Here is a 14896-nt window from a genome sequence, read left to right on the forward strand (position 1 = left end):
GAGGACTTGCAAGAGCACTGGGATTTTTTACTTTCAGGGTGCTATTTCCATAGTAATGAGTGAGTTGAAGTATAGAAGAGAAATAAACTCAACTGCAGCTATTTAAACACTTAGGAGCTCCTTCCAGGCAAAGAACAACAAGCTATTGTGGGCTTGTGCTGCTAAAGCTGGGAGGAGGCAATGTTTCCCACAGGCAAATTAGGAATGGGAAAGGCAGAACAAAACCCACGGGCTTCAGAATCCCAGGCAGGAAACACAAGTCATTTTCTGTTCGAGATGATTTGTGTTGTCATTAGGTGGTTTTAATTGGGCTTTATTCTTAATTCTGGGAGGAAAGCCTAGTTTTGCTTGAGCAAACACTAAGGACCATTCAGACCTGGGAAACAGGAGGGAAGCAGCTTTACCAGCATTCACTACGGCACTCAGCAAAGCAAAGCACTTATTGGGAACAGTCTCCCCCTCCCGGCCCTCCCCGCGGGGGCTGGCAACGTTCAGCTGTAGCCTGATAAGCCTTGCCCAGGGAGGTACCCAACACATCACTTACCCTAGCTACTCCAAGCAGCTGCATACCCACAGGTCTATGGCTGGCCTGCAGAGTATGGCAACTTGCAAAAAGCAGCCTCTTATAAATGGCTTTTAATTATGCTTCAAACAAACCCAACTGCCCAAATCAGAATGTAGCCTGTATACAGCTTAAGTAACTATGGCAAAACTACCCACCTTCCACATAAGGCATAGTCTGAAAGACATCAGCTCACACAGCACTGATACATACAGGCTACAGGTATCAGGGGAATAAGAGAAATGCAGCCAACTGTCTTTTTTTTTATAAAAGTATTTTTAATAAAGAGATGGATTTCAGATGTTAGACAACTTGTTGCCATGGACAGGTAACAAAAGTCAAAATTCTTTGCATTTTATACAAATACTATGTAGTACAGTAAACTTGAATACAAGTTTACAAAACAAAAATGCATCAGTGATTATTCAGCTTGTAACCAACTTCCAACAGTGAAAATTACCGTGTATCAATAGTGATCAGAATTGCATTGCAAATGTTACAAGTAATGCAAGTCTTATTTTTACCAAGCCGCTCTCAAGTTTCTGGTGCACACTGACAGTACATCGGATTTTTTTTGGCTTGCTGAACAGAAAATGGCATTGAAACGAACAGCAGAGTTAAGGAACACACTGCGTATCAAAAGTACTGCCTTACAGAAAACCAAACAGGAATGAGAAAGTAAACGGAGCAGAACCCTGAAGTAGCAAATTATTTTTCTACCCGTTTTGATGGAAAAGACTCCACAGGTGTCCAGCTTTCTCACAGCATTTTGGAGTGTTTTAGTCCTAGCACAGTGTGGTCATCAGTAGACTAAGGTAATCCCTGCTTGGCAGTAATGCTGGTGAAAGGTAACTTTGCTCTATTGCTAACAAATCGGAGTAACCGCTGGCAGGGTGACTTCTTGCGGGCATCCAGCGGAGGCCAAGTTCACAGCACGCGACTGGAGTTACGGCACCGCCTGCTTTGATGCAATACCCAACAGCCTTCAGGGTTCGGGCGTCAGTCTAATCGCAGGACTCACAAATGGATGTATTTAAACAAAAAGTGGAGCGTGAGACAGTATTTTCTGTATCTGTACAGCTACCGATTAAAAGGAACAACTGTTACAAACTTTCCAGTCTGCTGTATAAAAAATATTCTTAGTTTTACTTCTAAATAAAAACTGTGCTGTGATCTGTCACTTTCTTGCATTGTACATCCTGTATTCGTGTTAATGGAGGTGTAGAGAGACTTGTGACCTAGAGCTCTGGATATCTTAGAAGCCCAGAAAGCCAGTTTTGGTACAGAAGAGTTAGGTAGCAATGAAAATGTATTTATTTATTTTTCCTAAGACCTAGGAAGAGCTACAGTACATTGCTAGATCAGCGGCCTCAACCCTGAGCTGAAATAAAGGACCCACCTTGGCCAAGAGTCACATCACTACTACAGCTGCACAGGAGAGAACGAAATGACCCACCTACAGTCTGTCACCTTAGCTGTGAGCAGTGCAGTATTTCATCCTGTAATGCTTGAGAGTTGACTGGAGACCACCACGTTCGTTTTCACAACAGGAAAAAAAATAAACCAAACAACCCACCTCAAATTCAGAGATCTGAGTGAAAAACAAAACAAAACGAGTCAGTGTTTCCAACTTCTGGAGACCACAGGAATACCGTGGCAGACTTGTCAGCCTTAAGCGTTTCCCACTTGGTAGAGCAGATCATTAAAACACGTACCAAAGCACAGATAACAAGACTTCTACAACTATCCCACTCTTCTGAAAAAAGAATGGCTCTTGATTCTTTCCCCCCCAACGTTGAATATCAGCTTATCTTTCTGTCACTACGATGCATCACAGAAGATGAGTGAAAGCTTCAAGACCGTCTTCCAAAGGATTCAGCCCAACTGCCAGAAGAAAAGCTCCTCGCTCTTTTCACACATTAATTGAGTTGGCCACCATGCAAACTCTTACTAGAACATAACCTATGGCACCTTCCTGAAGGGTCCACGGCACTGACTACCCATGGCCTGGAGAATACACAGCATGAAGCATTCTTGCCTCCTTGGAGGATCTTTTTCCCCTTTCAAACAACAGAAACAGCAGAGTCAGCATTTCACTTGACGGAAAAAATTAACCGGAGCAACAGGTCAAAAATAAAGCTTGTAAAAATCATTTACGCTCCTAGCAACGCACGCTTCTCAGAGAGCTCATCAGTTTACAGGTGCTGTTTAGTTACAGTTTAAGGCAGCAAGTCTTACAACGTACACAAGCTCACCTCCCTCATATTTGTGCTACTGTATCCTTATGCGCACAACAGAACCTCACTAATTCACACTAATGACTGGAAGAACCATTAATTCTCTTGGTAAGCGAACAAGAATAAGGCATTCCATGATATATTCTGATCACTAATTATAATTTAGCTCTAATTATAATCTACCAGCAAACATACTTCTGTGATTTAGAAAATAGCATCTCTTACCTTCAGACGTAATTACGTGTGCAGATTAGCGGGTTCTGCTGTGTAAACACGCAGGTGCATAAGCAATTCTCAGGTTTTTCTTCATTACATCTGACAAGAAAGTTAATGCCACAGATAGAAACTGTGGGAAAATAAATTAAGATTCCCCTGTGATTTGTGCAGAGACGCACAACCGGGCCCTAGTATATAGGGTTAAAAAAGAGAACCCAAAACAAATCCCGTTCATGTTTACAAACTTAAATGAAGCAAAAAAAAAAAAAATCAGCAGCAGGAAGCAAGGCCGTTCCCCAACCATAAATGGCTTGTATTGTGCTATTCAAACTACATGAAATAATAATAAAATTAAAAAAAAAAACAAAAAAAACAAGTTCTAACTTTGTATATACAAGTTTCAAATCAAGTAACGCAAACAGCAAAAAAACTGTTGATGCTTTTAAGAGGTGATAATCACGTATCTAAATCCTGGTTGGAGTAGACTGTAAGTGTGGGCAATAGATGCTATGCAAACTGCATGGCTGAATTTAAGGAAAACCCCAAAGGTTAGGGATCAACGTGCAGTGTAATGAGACAGACATTTCCCTTCACATGTGCAAAAATCCTCAGCTTCACGAATGTAGAGGTCATACTTCAACATCAGATCTTACACAGAAATCAGTCTCCCTACATCCCGGAATCTACCTGTTTCCATCAGCCACTGGGAGCGCACAGTACCCTGTTCACACGGACAGCATTCAGCAGTTTCTAGCATTTAAGTTTCACCTGCCTTAAATCTTGACAACAAAGGGGAGAGTTCACAGCCAGGGCATCATATCGCTGCCTTTGAGTTACGCCAGTAAAACTCACGTTTCTCTCTTCTTCCGCGGTGGCAGGAGTCCTTACAGGACTTGTAAACAGCAGTACACAATACTGTAAACAAATAATTTAAGTCCTACTTTATACAAGATGTTAACTCAGGTCTAACAAACAGGTGATAATGAAAAGGGTGGCTTCACACAAAATCCTTCCCTTTTCTCCCAGCAATTCTTTTCGCTACTGAAATAATCCTGAGCTGAAACAGGAGCTGATGAGAGCCATTTTTTGCATATAAAAACAACGTTCTGGAGTCAGCTCTCGCGTTCTGTCGGAAAGTCAATTGCTGGAGAGATCAAATTGAAGTATTTCAAACCATTTAGTACTTTGGAGGAGGACTTATAATTTGGTGTGGCGTCCAGTTCTAGATCCAGATGCTGCACTTGCCAAAGAAGCTGATGCTGCTGCATCCTCAGCTTCCTCCAGCTCATCCTGTAGCTCCTGGCTGACACTGGACTGCAGGGCCGCAGGAGTCAGCCATTCCTTCGGCAGGCAGCTCTGGAGAAATGGTATACAAGAGCTGAAGTAGGCAAGGCGATTCACCCAGCGTGGAATCTCTTTTCCACACAGAATCTAGAAGAAAAGGGGAAAAGAAAGAATTGACTCACATTCTAGGCCAAACAGTAACAGATGTTTATTACTGTAAGGAATCAACTCTTCTTGGGAGTTCTGATAAGCCCAGCCACCTCGCTTTGTGAATAATGTCTTTAAAAGGCAAATAAATGAGTTAAGGCATATTTCATATTCACAAATAATTCCTCAGAAACAGCAGCTGAAGGAGAGCGCTCACTGTTACAAAAACACCCAGAAATGAAGCAGTCAAAAAGACAGTCAGTGCTACAGTTCTGTGGAGTTACACACACAACTGGGGATATTCTTATGGCTTCGAGCTCAGAAAGCGTAGATTTAGGTTAGATATAAGGAATTTTTTTTTTACAGTGAGGGTGGTGAGGCACTGGAACAGGTTGCCCAGTGATGTGGTTGATGCCTCGTCCTTGGAGACTTCCAAGGCAAGGCTGGATCAGGCCCTGGGCAACCTGATGTAGCTGTGGTGTCCCTGTTCACTGCAGGGGAGTTGGACTAAAAGGCCCCCAGAGGTCCCTTCCGACTCTAAGGATTCTATGATTCACTGCGATGGCCTCTGATGACTTTGGATGAGAGATGAGCATCTTACAGCACACAGACTGCGAGTTCACTACAAGAGCGGCTATACAATGCAAAGCTGTTTTCAGCTCCTCAAAGAATACATGAAGTTGCATTCAGTGGTCACTTTTACTGTACATCAATCATTAAATATTTCTGTTGACACTACTGAAGAAGTGACCTACTTTATTTAACTGCATCCTTGTTCACTTCTGGTATTGCTTCATCCAGTGCACATCTGGAGAAAATCACAGCTAGCAGAGCATTACTTTGTTGTAACTGAAGAGCATTTTACTTGAGGTTATATCTCTAGTTTTTAGCCAGCTTGAACACTACACAGGATGAGTTAGAACAGAAACACCAGGAGCATGCAGCCTGGCTGGATTGGCCAGGTTTCATGCCAACTACAGCTTTGTCAGGATGTCACTCGACTTATTCCTACTAGCACTGCACGTGAATCATCATCTCAAAGTGTTCCAGCACCGCTGGAAATCGGACATGATGGCACACTCACTGTATAGCCTGTGCTTTGTCAAGACTAAATATTCTGAATAAAGAGCAGCTGAGTTTTATGGAAGTTTGTCAAGGAAAACAGCCAGTCCTTGTTTGGAAGACTTCAGTGAGCACTACAATAAACTCTGATGAGAACAGGTTTGCAAAAGCCCCTCAAACAGAAGCTAAACATCATCTATGAAACTTGCTAAATGCCTCTGTTATTCTTTAGCAAGTACTTTCAATGCAAGGGCACTGTGAAGTAATGGAAATTACATCTGGTTCTGTCTCCCACTGTTGTCTCTGAAAAGTCTGTAAAGATTCTGGAACCCTGTTAATACTTGCTTTACTGGGTCTCTCAATTAGGAATACCACCTTCTGGAACACAAGCTGCATGTAACAATATTCAGCATTTTTGGCAGCATGGGCTTGCATTTTTGTCCCAAAAATACACACACAGACACACAGTACCTGAAGGAACAGTAACATTTACCCAGACAACCCAAAGGACAGGAAGGAGATGAAGCTCTGTAACCACCCAGGATGAACTTTTCTATAGACCCTAATTTTTGCTTACCTCAGATAAAGCTGAAGAAAAGTGATTGCAGTTTTTGTGCATTAGGTGATAAGCATTTCCTTTGAATTCTTTTCCAAGCTCTTCTACTATTTTTTCTATATCATCTTCCATGAAGTCAGTGCTGCCTAGAACCACAGCCTCTCTAGAAAGAGAAACAGAGATCAGGATGATTGGGTTTCCATGAAACAAGTGTGTGACTGCTTTCACATCACTCAGAAGTCCCCCCTTTGTGGGTGGTAAGGCCTTTCTGCCCACCCAGAAGGACAGAGATTTATTCCCTTCCATTTTACAGCACTATTTTCATCTTATATGAGTATTATTTCCTTGCTGGCTGTATACCCGTAGCACACTTATTTTTCACAGCAAAGCAAACGCTATTTTCTCAGCCATAAATTCTGATGTGTCATTTAACATAGCTATCCACGCAACAAACTGTCCTTTTAACTTATTTTCTCAAAGACAAGTGAAAACAGATTTTTCTTACTTAAATTTGAAGGTCTCTCCTAACTCGGAAGCATTTCCTGGAGAAATTTCAAATATTCCAGAAAAAGGGTAGGGATGCCCACCATAGGCAAACTCTGAAAAAGAAAGCTCAGATTAACAAAAGCAACATGAAGTGACAGGGAGAGAAACAGACCTCCAGACTGGTAGGTCAGTTCCAAGGAGCTTCCAAGTCAATGAGAACTTGGCAAGGATGTAAAGCTCGACATCGGGTGCCACATTTACACATGGGTAACAAAAGCAAGGTGCCAGCAAGGAATCGCTTTGTTGATCATTAGTCAACCGCAACAAACACTGACAAGAATCTTCCTCTATCCGCAGGTGGGTTTAATTAATAAGTATGTCATTGTTTTCACTGTAGAAGTGAAGATTTAAAAGTTAAATTGTAAGTTCTACCAATTTGTTTTACATGCGTTGATCTCCAAAATTCCTCTTACGTGTTTTTAGACTAGAGATTCAAAGTTTTGCATCCTCAAAGGTCTGATGATGTGCTACAGCCGTACATGCGACAACCAGTATTAGCCTAATACATTTCTGAATCTCTCGCTAAGCAACAGTTAACCATCCCAAGCTCATCTCTAACAGAAAAATGGACTCGTGCATGGATCTGAAGTCAACGCATGACATCTGCTGGTGTTAAAGCCTTAGAATTCATGAAGGTATCACAGCATGTTTCAGCTTCCTTCTGTGTCTGTAAGACAGAACAATGTGCCACTCCCAGGGTAGAATAAAAAGCTTTAAGCATGACTTCACATTTCCTTTCTTAAACACCTGCACTAAACCATCCAAGCTTAGCAGGCAGTTTTGTGGATAACCTTTTTTACAACAGGTAAATAAATAAAGTGTGAAGTACTTTGAAAAATGCAAGTCATTGTTCCAACGACCTCTAAAATGAGAAAGGAAGCTGTCCCGAGCTGAACAGGAAGGGAGGCACCTGGATTTGGCACAGCCCAAGAACCTGGATTCAGGCACGACACCATTAAAGATCAGGTCTTTCTGGTTTGGATTAAATGACATTTTAATAAGTTTTTAACAATAAGCATTATGTTTCATCACTTCACCACTGCAAACCCAATGGCAACGTTTCTGCTCCAGCTGCTGAAACACCTCCAGCATAAGATACTTGGCTTTGGATCACATGCCACCACCTTTGCTGCACCCTCTCATCTCCAAACACATCCCAGTAACACCAAACTTAAGGAGGCTCATTTACTTTTAAACAGATTACTTAGAGCAACACCTCCACCCCCCAGGCTGGTTTTCCTGCAAGGTGTGAAGACCTCAAACTCAAGCCTGTACTACAACACACTCAGAAACACCCCTTTTGGTAGCAGCAGGAACTGAAAGAGGCCCAGAACAGCTCAGGAAGCTGCATCCCACAGTACAACCCATTTAGCAAACTCAGACTGTGCTGCTCTACTTATTTGGGATCCATCTTTTTAAAATAAACAGTGGGCACGATCTGCCTTTTAAATAAACCCAACAGTCTCTACAGTTAATTTTTAACTCCTTGCACAAGTGCTGGCAGAATACAGATGAAATTATCTCATTGTATTTACATGGAACATACAGCAGACGTTTCAAAACCTGAGCTAAATATTGCTGTTTCTAGGGGAAGAGGCTGTATTCTCTTACGTAGTTGCACATGCAGCTTTACACAGGAATGCAGGATTATTCCAAATTACCGACACCCACATGTTCTTTTTATTCCAGAGGCGGAGAACTTTGAAAGGAAACTGATAAACAGGTTTCAGGAACCAGACTTCTCTCACTATCTGACAGACATTTGTTTGTTTGAGTAATGCTGCTAGAACAAAAGGTAAGTTCTGTACATACCTCGGCCGTACACCTCTATACCTGAATGGAATACTCCAATTCCAAGGGAAGAAGTATACTCATTCATCCAGTACTAAAAGGAAAGAAGAACAAAAACCACTCCAGTTAGCTTCCAATACAGATTTGTCTACAGACAGCAGACTGAACAAATAGTCGTCCCCCCATATCAAAAGCTAATACAGTACATACTTGATTCAACTGCCACAATACCACAAGAGCAAATTTTTGGGTATTTTTTTTGAAAGTAGGACTATCACACACAGACCCCAGTTATTATTTACCTAATGACCACACTTTTGCTTATGACCAGATGACCGCAACATGCTCAAGAGCTATTGAAGATGGAATTAAATTAGCTTATGCATTCTGCCCTTGAATACTACACTGCTGGTCACCATATGTATGGGAACTGTTGAGTCACGGCCTGAACCACTGATTGAGCACCTGGGGCAAGGACCCGGTCAGCCCTGGGAGCACAGGTGAAGGCAACTCAGCTGTGTGACCAGAAGGGGTGGAGCCCGGCTGCACCTCTCTTAGATCCCATTTAAGGGCTGACTGCCACTGGGGAAGGATCTTTGGTTGCAGATTCCTCCTTTGTGGAGTTTCCCTTTCAAGCCCAGATCTTCAGAGATGGATGAGCTCTTTTCCTTTTGCAACACCTTTCCATAGCACGAGTCCCTTTGTCATTGCACCTCTTGTATCGCCATTCCATCACACTGATCTTTCTGATTGTCACAGCATACAACAGCCTGAACTCTCGTTCAGCTCCTGATATATCCGACTCCATTTATCAGATGACCTTTGCCTAACTCCAGTGTATGTTTCTAATCTATCACTGCTGATCACTTCTATGATAAGAAACGTGGCTGCATTTCAGTGCAATTGCCACCCACCACCTGAAAAAGGGAAAAAGGAAAAAAACCCTTTCCTCAGTGCTTTCTGTTTCCTGTTTGGAAAGCAGCAGCGGTGAGTGCCCACCAGCTGACTATTACCCTCAGCACCATCAAGACACAAAAAGAAGGAGTTTGCAAAAAGGAAACCCTCAAAATGACCATCTTTTCTTGTCTGTGTCACCGCTTTCTTAATATCACTGTCTGATGAGCAATTTGAAGAAGAAACTCCAAGAAAGGCTAAAGAGAAATAAAAACTCTCATGTGTGTCCTTAAAACTGAAATAGAGTAAGAAGAGAAACCTCTCAGCAAAACACAGCCATCATTATCCTGTCAGCTTCCCCAGCAGTGGGATCCTCCCTCCCACCTCATCCATTCCCAAGGCACGCAGCTGTGGGGCTGCAGGGCAGGCTGACAAGGAGGCGGCTCAGTGGGGACATGGACAGGGGAGTACCTGCAGCAAGTTACTTATTTAGCAAATGGGAAGAAAAGGGAAAAAAGGTATCTTATTCACATAAACTGTTGACTTAATATGTGCTTTCTGATATGAAGGCACTATTAAAACAGCGTAACTGATGAGAAAAATGTGAAAGGGGACAGGCGTCATGTTGTCAAGCGCGCTAGCTGGAGTTAGCACATAATTACAGACATCTGAGTTGACCTGCCATTTAGTGAACATTCCTGAAAGCCATTTTTCTCCCAGTAAGAATGATCCCCTGCACTCTGGAGTGAAACGTCGCTCGTGGAAAGTCAAAGTTAAATGGCAAAAAAGAGCAGTTCAGGCCAAATGTTACAACATTTCTAGCATCAGAAATGGATGTATTTGGGTTTTAGTGTCATCCTTATTCTAAGCACCACCAAATTCAGCCCTAAATTCAGCTGCTAGCAGTCACCAAACATCACAGTTGTGCTGGCACACAAGGGACGCAACAACTATCCGCATAACAAGACACCAAGGATTTGATGAGCTCTTCAGACATGCCAGCTGAGGGAATTCTTGTCCACAGGAGTTAACAGCAGACAGATTTTGCTCCTGGCACGTATTTAAGGCCAAGGGTCATTGAGATCTGTGGATACATTTTGCTTAAGACCAAACTTTACAGGTGACCTAATGGCTGGCTCTGTTAATCTATCACTACATCAGCTAGTGGGATGTGGATGACTGTACTACACCATCACCTTAACCTCTTTAGGGTCTAACAAATTGCTTCCTTCTCTCTCCCTAGAAAAGGGCAAGCACTGCCGGTCCATTTGTATCTAATCCAGCTCCTCAGATTAGGTACATCCAGCAACATGCAGGGCTACACTTACTGGATGCAGAGAAACAGAACAGAGAAGGCAAGGTGAAAGCTAAAACTACCCAGCTACCTGGGTAAGAAACGGATTCTGTTCACTGAAGTGAAATTAAAACCAGAACAGTTTTGTATTTATACATACAATCAATACTGTAGGAATATTCAACGAAGTTTGTCAGCGTAGGCAAGTGTGCCTGCCTAATGGGAATGGTTGTCCAGATCTATGTAACCTCCAGCAGACCTGGACAGGGTCCTCAGAGCTCTGCTCCTCACCAGGACACCCACTTTAAAGTCTGGGTCTGGCCTCTGAGTTCCAAATACCGCACCACCATACACACATCAGATCTGCCGGGGACACAAGTTACACAAGATATCCCGTAAGTGCTGGAAGTAATAAAACGAGTTTGTTACTGGGCAGGAAAAAACAACTCTGCTGCTACAACCTTGTGAAACCTGATGTGAGGTGTGCGGGCACAACAGGAAGGCAGACACCAAGCTGCCTCGTGGAGCCATACAAGGGCAAGTGGATGGGATGGAGAGCTGCTGCAATGTGCTGTTGGCAAGTCCCATGTTACTCAGGTGAGCACTCCTCACTGCTGGTAACATATGAGGATGCAGCTTACCTGACTACAGAAACCCAGCAGCAGATTAAACACACGTCAGCAGCTGGAAAGGTGTGCCAAAAGCACTTGGATTTGCATTTCCAGTGTAGGTGAACTGAAGACAAAAGAATTTCAGCGAGGCAGAATTACTTTCCCCCTAGGAACGGTAATTACATCTAATTATGACTTAATCTGAATCAGTTATTGGAAGGTGGGTCGCATTCTCCCACTGAACAAAATGAATTATCTGGGTGAAGAAAGGACTGCAGAACAAATACAGCTTCAAGTACACTGAGTTTGGCCACAACAATGACATACAGCGTACAAAGCAGAGATCGTCACAGATTAAATGACACACACGTAGCTGGCTGCTTCAGTGATGCGCTCTGTGTTCTGGAAACCCAAACCGAACTCAAAAGCAACACTCAAGCTTCCATTGCACAAAACAGACCCCTCCTCGTTCAGTCTGATCTGAATTTTACTGTAGAAGAATGTCTGAGAGCGCAGCCCTCATCCTCAATATTTCACAGCAAGTTGTTTTGTGACACGGGGATTCATGTTTAATGCAACCATCAAAACAAAAATATTAGGGAACTACGTTTCTACGTGCATAATAAAGTCATGTCTGCAATGACACAGACACTAATCCCAGTGCTCCAACAGCACCCTCATTTCATTCTCCAGAGCTCTCTCATTTATGCTGATAGTTCAGATCGTTAACGCCTTGTTTGATGTGGGAAAATAGGATGCTACTCCAGGCACAATAAACCTCTATAGCCACTGTGATAAGGAAGGTAGAAAGTGCTACAGCTCCAAGCACAGTCAATTGGTCTTCACCTGGCCCTCTTAACGATCAGAAAGCATTTCCTAAGGCATAATAAACGTGCCCTTAAGTTTCTTTCCCTCTGTAAAGTTACCATACAAGTGAATAAACTCTGAACTGCAACACATGGCTCCCTCTTCATCCTTGGGTTTTACCCCATGCTTTCTCCTTATCGAGTGATAAGGCCAATAGAGGTGTATACGCTACAAAGCAAACCAACTTGACCCTGTGCAGAGTTGAACGGCAGCAACACCCTGCAGTCCCTGCATGGAAGAGGCTGCTTTTGAGATGGAGCTACAGGCTGACACCAACCTGTTCGTCCAGTCTTTGCAGTTATAACAGCATTGATTCCATTAACGAGACAACCAGTGCTCTCTTGTGCCCCCCTACACATCCCCTAAAAAAGAATGGGACGAAAAATATCCACACCCACCAAATAAAGAACCCACAAAAAAAGCCCAAATAACCGAGTCAGTGAGGTGTGTGCTTCAAGCAACAATAAAACGGACTGAGCCATCACTGTGAGAGAGTTCAAGGCTGCTTGCTGATGTGTCCCTCAGGTACCATGGGAACCTCAGCTTTTCTTTCCTGTTTAAAAGAAATCTGCTCCTTCAGCAGTCAAATAACACAGATGCGATAACAAAACAGCCACAGCTGAGGTGGGATGAATAAACACCCCAGTGAGCGGTCTCAGCTCGCGCTATATATAATTTGTGGTGATGCACAGCTTCAGCAGACACCACAGCTGCAGACCAGCACACAAGCACCTCGATGTGACCAAGCACCTTGGTGTATCTTTGGTGTGACCAAGCACAAGTATCTTTGCTGGCCTGCTTCTTTTGGAGAATGAGTGTCACGAGCCCTTTCCACAGGCATTGGGCCTACAGACCTTCACTAACACAGAGACACAGCTATGGAGCCTTGGCACACCCCAAGGGAAAGCACAGCCCTCCTGCTGCCCGTGGCTCCCTGCAGCCTTCCCAAGATGGCTCTCACAGCCAAGGTTGCTGCACCCTCCACGTCAGAGCCGTGCCGTGCCTTTGACTTCACAGGTGACTGCTTGCGTAACAGCCTTGGAACTAAAATCCTGCTTCTTTCTCCACACAAGTATTTATAACACATAGAAGCACACAAAAGCAGCTCTTTTAAGACTACAGCAGCTTCTCCCACACACATTTTTCAGCTGCAGTCCAAAGAAGTCTGGCATATCACGTACTTCCCACGTGGCTCTACCATAGCACAACACACTGACCACAGCTTGCAGGCCCCATGTGTGTGCTTGGCCAGGTGAGCAAGGCCTGTCCTGTCACAGCCAACGCTCTGCTCCCGTCCCCATTGGCCCCCATGCTCCACGCAGAAGGAAACCCAATGCAGATGTAACAAGTTGCCTTCACCAGCAAATAGAACCCAGGCATGGGAAGTGGAAGGGAATCCTTTGACAGGGATGCTGTCTTTTCCTTTCCCTCTGATACCTACCACAGAAACCAATGGCAACAATCAGACTTAAAGACTTTAAAGACCAAGCAAGTCAGCTCCCTATCAACTGCTATCAAATTCCCGAGCACCTGAGTGCAATAATTCCAAGCAAGACGATGCACTTCTCTGCCAGCAATGAGACCCACACTGTGCTCCTCCACCCTCCTAAAGCACCAGAAGCTCATTCCAAAGCTGCTGGTAGCTCAAGGGCAGCCTGTCCCACACGGTTCCCGATGCTGTTGTGAAACCTCCCTGCCCTCAGCAGCAGGCCCGGCAGCGCTCAGAGGACAACCAGCGGCACTCGTTCTAATTTCCAGCTATGGAAGCGCATTAAGGGATAATATTTCCCTAATATTACTTATCCGGTGGCTGCACCACACAGGTGCTTCCGCCTCATTTGTTACTATGGCAGCTGAGCGGCTTCCAGCTGCATGCAGGGACACGCAACAGCTGCTGGAGGTGTCAGCCAGGCATCGCACGGGAGGGCAAGGTGAGCTCACGGCACCGCAGCTCAGGATGAGGCAATTCCTTTATTCCTGCCAAGTTTCGGCCGTGCCGGGGCTGTTAGAAATACCGACACGGCGCCTACAAACTTTTACCATTGCAGAGGCAGCGCGTACCCCCAGCCAGCCCCCTGCGCAACCACCCTGTGGAGCAGGGACCCTCTGAAGGACGAGGACGAACTCACACCTCGCTCCTACCGCGGCTACAGCAGTTAGAGGAGGCTGGCACAGCCCCCTGCAGGCTGCGCACCCCGCACTGGGGCCCCGCGATCCAGCGCACCACAAACTTTCACTGCCCCCCACAGAGCGCCGAGCCCGCGCGGGTGGGAGGAAGAGAGGGAAGGAAGGAGGGAAAGTTCCCGGCCCCTCAGGCCGCGCTGCCCCCACAGCCCGCTCCCTCCCGCCCGCCGAGCGGCCCCGGCCCGCGGTGTCTCACCATGTCGTACACGTTGAGGATCACCAGCTGGTTCGCCATCGCTGGCTGCTCCCGTGTGGCGGCGCGGCTCAGGCCGGCGGCGGGGCGGTGGGCACCCCCGGGGGCCGCTTCCTCCTCGTCCCGCCTGTTGCTGCGGGGCGCGGGGGGGCGGCGGGCACCATGGAGCCGCCGCCGCGGAGGAACGGGGCCCGGCCCGCGGGAGGAGCGCTCGGCCCGCGGCCGGCGGGGAGCGGGCCCCGCCCTGAAGCGGCGGCGGGACGAGACGGGGAGAGCGCGAGCGGCGGCTCCCGGGCGGCCCCGGTACCGCCGGCGCCAGACGGGCCGGGCAGCCCCTCGGATGGGCGCAAAATGGAGCCGCTCGAGCCCGCCCCCACCTTCCGCCAGCAGCGGGACGGCGGCCACTACAGCTCCCGGCGTGCGGCGCGGCTCCCGGCCTGCCCTGCTCCGCC

At 45.6% G+C, this 14896-nt stretch overlaps 1 protein-coding gene across 1 annotated transcript; it reads right to left on the reverse strand.

Annotated features, from left to right (window-relative positions):
- Positions 1-820: 820 nt before the first annotated feature.
- DESI2 (desumoylating isopeptidase 2) lies at positions 821-14866 on the reverse strand. The gene is made up of 5 exons (XM_015857711.2): positions 14448-14866; positions 8423-8495; positions 6570-6663; positions 6086-6227; positions 821-4446 (listed from the first exon to the last, which is right to left on the reverse strand). Exons 1-5 carry the CDS (start codon positions 14484-14486, stop codon positions 4213-4215), a joined length of 582 nt encoding a protein of 193 aa, XP_015713197.1. The 5' UTR covers positions 14487-14866; the 3' UTR covers positions 821-4212.
- Between the last annotated feature and the right edge of the window lie 30 nt (positions 14867-14896).

This window comes from Coturnix japonica, chromosome 3 (assembly GCF_001577835.2).
Source record: "Coturnix japonica isolate 7356 chromosome 3, Coturnix japonica 2.1, whole genome shotgun sequence".
Classification (NCBI taxonomy): domain Eukaryota; kingdom Metazoa; phylum Chordata; class Aves; order Galliformes; family Phasianidae; genus Coturnix; species Coturnix japonica.